The sequence below is a fragment of the Charadrius vociferus genome, unplaced genomic scaffold (assembly GCF_000708025.1).
Source record: "Charadrius vociferus isolate BGI_N301 unplaced genomic scaffold, ASM70802v2 scaffold1, whole genome shotgun sequence".
Taxonomy (NCBI): Eukaryota; Metazoa; Chordata; class Aves; order Charadriiformes; family Charadriidae; genus Charadrius; species Charadrius vociferus.
In genome coordinates, this window is record NW_009647680.1 from 9614974 (window position 1) to 9622597 (window position 7624).

The 7624-nt window shown below is 46.1% G+C and overlaps 1 protein-coding gene across 1 annotated transcript in view; it reads left to right on the forward strand.

The window, feature by feature from the left end:
* The window catches only part of TENM4 (teneurin transmembrane protein 4), a 376063-nt gene that overhangs the window by 269637 nt on the left and 98802 nt on the right, over window positions 1-7624 (forward strand). The window contains exon 15 of the mRNA XM_009881209.1: window positions 999-1215. Coding sequence (XP_009879511.1) covers window positions 999-1215 — 217 coding nt within the window. The remainder of the gene's footprint in view (window positions 1-998; window positions 1216-7624) is intronic.

The window sequence follows — 7624 nt, forward strand, 5'->3', positions numbered from 1 at the left end:
TGCTGCTTAAAGAGACCCTGAAAGTTTTGATATGATGCGATGTGCCTGTGATTTGTGCAGAGAACAGGACCAGTGTACAAAAGTTGTTGGTTTATGGACAGAAAAAAAAAAAACAACAACCCAACCTTTGGGGGCTCCGGAGTTATCTGAGTGACTGAGATGTGAAATGACATATCCCAGAATGAACCTCAAACATACTTGGTTTAGTTTCTAATCTCGCGTGCGTGTCTGTTTTAATATACACATATTAACCACAGAATCACAGAATGGTCAGGATTGGAAGGGACCTCTGGAGCCCATCCAGTCCCACCCCCTGCCAGAGCAGGGGCACCTTCAGCAGTTGCACAGGACGGCGTCCAGGCGGGTTTGGAATGTCTCCAGAGTGGGAGACTCCCCCACCTCTCTGGGCAGCCTGTGCCAGGGCTCTGCCACCCTCAAAGGAAAGACGTTCCTCCTCATGTTAAGATGGAACTTCCTATGGTCAAGTTTGTGCCCATTCCCTCTTGTCCTATCACTGGGCACCACTGAGAACAGATGGTTCCCAACTCCCTGGCACCCTCCCTTTAAGTATTCGTAAGCATTAATAAGATCCCCCCTCAGTCTTCTTTTCTCCAGACTAAAGAAACCCAAGTCCCTCAGCCTTTCCTCATAAGAAAGATGTTCTAATCCCCTCATCATCTTTGTAGTCCTTTGCTGGTCCCTCTCCAGCAGATCCCTGTCCTTCTTGAACTGGGGAGCCCAGAACTGGACACAGTACTCCAGATGTGGCCTCACCAGGGCAGAGTAGAGGGGAAGGATGACCTCCCTTGACCTGCTGGCCACACTCTTCTTAATGCGTATTCGATGTTCTTTACTGAGGCTTTAAGGAAACATGCCTTACTCTATGCAGGTGTAAATTCACGTTTCTCTGTTGTGTGCACTGGAAAGAGTTGTTTCCCTCTGAAGTCTGCAACACCCCGTGTTACCATAGCTCTAAAATCTTCCTTACCCTTCCGCAGACGGCCTGGTGGATTGCATGGACCCAGACTGCTGCTTGCAGCCACTGTGCCACGTCAACGCGCTGTGCCTGGGCTCCCCGGACCCCCTGGATATCATCCAGGAGACACAAGCCCCCATCTCCCAGCAGAGCCTGCGTTCCTTCTACGATAGGATCAAGTTCCTGATTGGCAAGGACAGCACTCACGTCATCCCAGGAGACAACCCCTTTGAAGGAGGGTAAGTGAATTTTGGTTCTGATTCACTAAGAGGTAAAGCGTGAGCCGCTTGGCCGTGGGAAGATGTGGAATGGCAGCAAGATGCAGAACATGGAAACTGTCTAAGGGAAGTGGGTGTCTGAAGAATTTTGAGGCTGATGGTGATATTACTGACTTTCTCTTCATCTGCAATGTCCTGCCAGCCCGTAAGACAAGATGCCTCTCTCCCGATGCGCACGGGCAGTTGCGTCTTTCCTGCCTTCTCTTATTTCAAGGAGTTTATCGGGGCTCTTCCACTTCAAGTGACTGTCATTTTCCAGAAGTATCTAGCAAACACCAATGGCAGATCTTCTTCCATTGACAGAGCCAAACGAGAGGGAAACTAAAATGATGTTTACAGTCTATAACGTGACTATTACAGGCCTCAAAAGAACTGAAAAAATCTTGCAGTCTAGGGAGAGCAATTAGAATGATTTCCAATGTAAACAATCAGGTTGAATATAGATTTGTTTTAATAAGGCGACATTCTTTATCACTGCTGTCATCATCAAGAGTCAGGATCTGGCAAAGAAATCTTCTGCAATTCACTTCTATGACTGCATCTCCGGCATTTGTTTAAGCGCGTGCTTGGGTGACCGCGAAGGTCATCCCTTTAAAATCATGTGCTTAGAGCAGGACACCATGACACATACCCTCAGGTGTCAGATTCTTAGATCATTCGGTGTCTGCCCTGAATGTTGCCTTACAGAAGTCGTGACCCTGAGCCAGGAGATGGATCTCAACACCCAGGTTTGGGCTCCATCAAATTCCACCTAGTCATTTACTGCTTACTTTCAGCTTTCCCACACACAGCAGTGAATGCACAAAGCAGGTTGGCTTTGAAAATATGCAACCCTCGTGTTTGCGCACGCATTTATTTCAGCACTGTATCTCAGCAGGCCTCTCAGGCCCTTCTGGGTCTGACCTAATGCTCTTCCATGCAGGGACATTGCCAGCATGCCTTGGGTACCACCACCGTCTCTGGTGCTCTACAGGCTGACCTCAGATGTGAACCACTCAGAAGCACACCAGTGTCAAGGAGTTAGCCTGATGTGATAGTTTCCCTGATTTGTCTTACTGCCAAGTCCTTCAGAGTCCAAGAAAGCTGATGACAGTGGTTCAGAGTAAGACCAAACACTCTGTCCTGATTTCAGTTGGGATAGAGTTAATTTTCTGCCTAGTAGCTGCTGTGTTTTGGATTTACTATTAAGAAGGATCTTGATAACATGTATTGTTTTAGTTGTTGCTAAGTGATGCTTACATTAAGTCAAGGACTTTTTCAGCTTCCCAGAGAAGGGACCATAGACAGGACAAGCTGACCAGAGGAATATTCCATACTTTAGACGTCATGGTCAGTATAGAAATAAGGGTTGGCCAGGGGGACAGGAGTCCGCAATTGCTGCAGGGGGTTGGAACTCAATGATCTTCAAGGTCCTTTCCAACCTAAACCATTCTATGATTCTATGATTAACCGCTCATCATCTCTACTTGAATTAATAATCTTCTGTTTGTGATATCACAAATTATTGCTATGGATACTGAACAGTCCAGGCTCTGGACTCAATGTTCGCACAATGAATTCTCTGCTGGAAGTTGTTGTGATTTGTTGATGTAAAATTAAGCCTCAAAATACAGAATAGATTATACTCACAATTTCATTTTTCTGATATATTTAGGGTTGTAATTCCTCAGCTGAGCTCGCGGTCAGAAGCCTTTCCGCAGAAGACTCTGGTATCAGGTCCTTGAGTATCTGTTCTGACAGGTAGAGAGTTTTGGTAGACACGTCTCTGTTTAACAAACTTTTCCATACAGCTAAAGAACTATAGGAGTCTTGATATGTGTGTGATAAAAAAAATATTGCAACTTGTCTTTAAAGAGAGAAGTGCTGCCTTCAGCAGCATGCAGAGATGGGAGAAAATAATGGGAATTTCTCATTTATACAGTGAATTTGTTTCTGAGAGTGCCAGCAGAGGACCAGCAGAAAGGCTGTGTCATTTAGGGCCACGCAAACTCCTACAGGAGTTACGTGTGTTTCACAGACCTGACGGTATGCCTCTATGTAGGAAGGAATTACTAACCATCTGTAGACATCCCACTAAAGAAAGATTCAGGATTCAAAAGGAGCACCTGCTAGCAGAAATGTTTATCTGGCGTATAGATTACTAGAGTCAGGGAACGCAAAGATTCAAATCAATAGGAAGGGCTTTAATGATTGCTTTTCATTAACTGCAGTGGAATTAATAAACGGAGCTCCTTGTTCCATTTAAGTTAGCACAAAGAATTATACAGAGGTAGAGATGATTTATGAGGTTGCCATTCTTAAAATACCAGCACAGGGTGTGTATCACTAAATATGGTCTACAGATATGTCACCTCAAGCTGTGATTGTATTACATCTCTCAAGTTAAATGTCTTGACTCATCACAAGAGTGGTTGCAAATGAAAGTGAAGGACCTCAGCAGAAGGTATGTTTTCCCCTAAGACAGCATCACAGCGTACAGTCCAGGCTATCGGTCTGTTAGGTTGCTAAAAATGCTGTTACTCTTTTGGGATGTTAAAAGGCATCATGCATTCCTGTTAGTTCTTAAAGATCCTATAGATGTGGATAAAATCAACCATTGCAAGTGTTTTCTGCTTACTTGGCTTCTCTCTGTAGTTTTGATTGCCTGTTCCCACCACCTGAAAAACTGAACCTTTCCACACAGCTCTCTGGTCACCCTGGAAATGGCAGAGAGTGACCGCTCCATGGAGGAGCACAGGCTGGGACCATCTGGGACCCAATTAGTCTGGGCAAATGAGACTGACTGTATTCGCATGTGTGGATATGCCCTTTCTTCAGTAGCGTGCTCACTGTTCAGTCTCCTCCTGTCGCCTTCACAACAGGCGGGTGATAGTATCCCTCTTATCCACAGAACTGCTAGGTGTCTCCATGAAGATGACAGCAGCATCTTGGGGCAAGATGAACCTTTTTCATCTCCCCTTCCAGCTGCTGGCTTAATGGTTTGTCCAACAGGAGGGAAGGCAGTAAATCTTTTTGTCCTGATGGAGGGCTCCAGCATCCTGCCTTAGGACAACCCTCTCCCTTCCATTGCTGCCACTGTGATTCACAAAGCCTTCTCCTCCTCAGTGTAGATCAGGACTGTAGATTGCTGGGCATGGGACATCCTACATCTTTCTGTCACCGTACCATCATCCTCATGGGGTGGGATTGGAGCTGGATCCATGCCACGTGCTGTGAGCATTACCCCATAAGCAGGCGACGCAGAGCTGACGTGGGCCTCTGTGTCCCGCGTGTCTGACGTCCTGCAGAGACACCCGCGGCACAGGTGTGCTCATCATTCAGGTCAGGGATTTCGGGAACCGCAGCCTGCTCCTCAGGACTGTACCAGGTCATGGCTGGCTGGTTGTCACCCCTGGGGGAACCGCAGCCTGTTTGCGTTCCCGTATGGCCCATGCAGAAGTGGCAGCAGTGTGAAGGAGATGACTGAATATCTATGCAATATGTTTCCTGGGCTTCAGAAATGCAGCTTCGCTTCCCTTTAGAGAGAGCAGTGGTGCAGATCACCTAATGGATACAAATAAATGAATGCCTCATGACAGCTAGCCTTTGAGTGAATTTATTATTGAATTACGCTCTAGCTTTTTAAGAACAGGCTGAGCTGACAAGCTCTCTCGCCACTGCAGAAGAAAAAGAAAGACAATGATAAATTACCCTGATGGATAAAGGTAAAGACCTTGTCTCCTCCAAAATACCAGCAATTATATATTATTCATGTTTGGGAAGAAAAAATAATCATTGTCCATATTGAAATGAGTGTTTATGATGATAAAGCAAGTAGCTAAATTAAATTCTGAATGCACAGAATGTCTTTTCACATCATTTTGATGAACAGATAACAAGTACTCTTCTGCTACTTGATCGTTCTTGTATTGATTTTGAAACCACTTACTCTTGCTGTTTGCTTTGTATTTTTAAGCCATTCTTAGTTGTCCATCACCGTAAGGAGCAGCACAAGATGCGGTGGTGTCAAGTTGTTGACTTTCAAGTAGGACACCTGATATATTTGTTCTCTCTTGAGGGATGGTGTCAGAAAATTGCGAAAACAGGCTAAAGTCCTGATCCACAGAGTCTTTTATGTTAAATGTCGGCATAGGACTAAAGTACCTCAGAAAGCCACATGCAGAATTGACATTTTTGGTAAAGAATATTTGAGAAAAAAAATCAGGTGATTTTTAATTCCCTTTTTTTTAAAGCCCTTTCTTTTTTGGGACAGGTTGTATATATCTACTTGCTGCCAGCAGTATTAACCCATCCCAATGGGCAGCTAGAAATAACGAGGTGAGTTATAACAACACATCAGAGAGTGGGATTTGGTATCAGCTGCAAGACTAGTCCCTTATTGCCATCAGGTCAGTAGTCTAAGTAAAAAAAATAGGAATTTTTCACAGTGTAAAATTATGATCAGAATTATGCCTGATAAATTTGGTGGCCTTCTACGAAGGGGTTACAGCGGCAGTGGAAAAGGGAGGAGCAGCCAATGTCATCTACCTGGACTTGTGCAAAGCATTCGACACCATCCCACACAATATCCTGGTCTCTAAATTGAAGAGACATGGATTTGACAAATGGACCACTCAGTGGATAAAGAACTGTCTGGACGGTCGCACTCAAAGAGTTGCAGTCAATGGCTCGATGTCCAGGTGGAAACATGTGACGAGTGGCATTCCTCAGGGGTCAGTACTGGGACCCGTGCTGTTCAACATCTTTGTCGGCAACACGGACAGTGGGGTTGAATGCACCCTCAGCAAGTTTGCCGATGTTACCAAGCTGTGTAGCAACGTAGACACGCTGGAGGGGAGGGATGCCATCCAGAGGGTCCTGGACAGGAGAGGTGGCCCATGCCAACCTCATGAGGTTCAACCAGGACAACGGAACAGGTTGCCCAGAGAAGTTGTTGAGGCCCCACCCCTGGAGGCGTTCAAGGCCAGGTTGGACGAGGCTCTGAGTGGCCTGGTCTGCTGGGATGAGTCCCTGCCCATGGCAGGGCATTGGAACTGAATGATCTTCAAGGTCCTTTCCAACCTAAACCATTCTATGATTCTATGAATTTGCACATTTCTTTTTCCACTCCCGAGTGACAAGGTATCTGCAAATGTGTCGCTCCACCTCCCTGTGTGCCAGGCTGTACAACGTACCTTACTGATCCAGCTGGGGAGGGTTACCCAAGCACTGTGAGATGCTAGGATAGATAGCTATGCTATAAATCCATTTTACTATAAATAAATAAATGGATGAGTTTTATTGTCACAGTTAAACTGCCTCTATCCCAAGCCTCGTCAAAACCAAAATTGTGAGTATTGATCATGGCCAAAGAATAAGTAAGAGAATAGGGGAGGATCAAAATGGCTATCAAAATGTTTTGGTAGACCATTTCGCTCAATTCTGAGTGATTTCGAAGTATATTACGATGATATCTTAGTATCCTTGAAGGAAGGCATTAAAAGCACCTTCTCTTTTCCTTTCACCCGTTTCTTCCCACATCTGGAGGGCTGCAGGTTCAGCCCAGCAGATCTTCCAGAGCTTCCTTTGCAGGGAAACCAAAGCACTCTGTCGTTCTCTACTTTTCCCTCAAGACTCCTGTTGTGAGTTTGATACAGCAAATTAAGAAACGCTTCTCCAGCCAAAACCAAAGTTAGATAAAAATCTAAACTCACCCGGTGTGGCTTTCTACTGCTGATTTCTCCCGAGCTGGCTGGTCCAGCCCGTGGCTCTGGCCGGGCTCCAGCAGGATGCTGCTCTGAAAAGCCATGGGTCGGATGCACCCACTGAAGTGCGGGTTACACAGAATCACAGAATCACAGAATGATGGGGGTTGGAAGGGACCTCTGGAGATCATCCAGTCCAACCCCCTGCCAGAGCAGGGTCACCTACAGCAGTGGCACAGGACAGCATCCAGGCAGGTTTGGAATGTCTCCAGTGTGGGAGACTCCCCCACCTCTTTGAGCAGCCTGTGCCATTGCTCTGCCACCCTCACAGGAAAGAAGTTCCTCCTCATGTTAAGATGGAACTTCCCATGTTCAAGTTTGTGCCCGTTACCTCTTGTCCTGTCACTGGGCACCACTGAAAAAAAGACTGTTCCCATCCCCCTGGCATCCTCCCTTTAAGTAAGTATTAATAAGATTTCCCCCTCAATCTTCTTTTCTTTAGACTAAAGAGACCCAAGTCCCTCAGCCTTTCCTCACAGGAAAGATGCTCCAGTCCCCTCATCATCTTAGTAGCCTTTTGCTGGTCCCTCTCCAGCAGTTCCCTGTCCTTCTTGAACTGGGGAGCTCAGAACTGGACACAATACTCCAGATGTGGCCTCACCAGGGCAGAGTAGAGGGGGAGGATG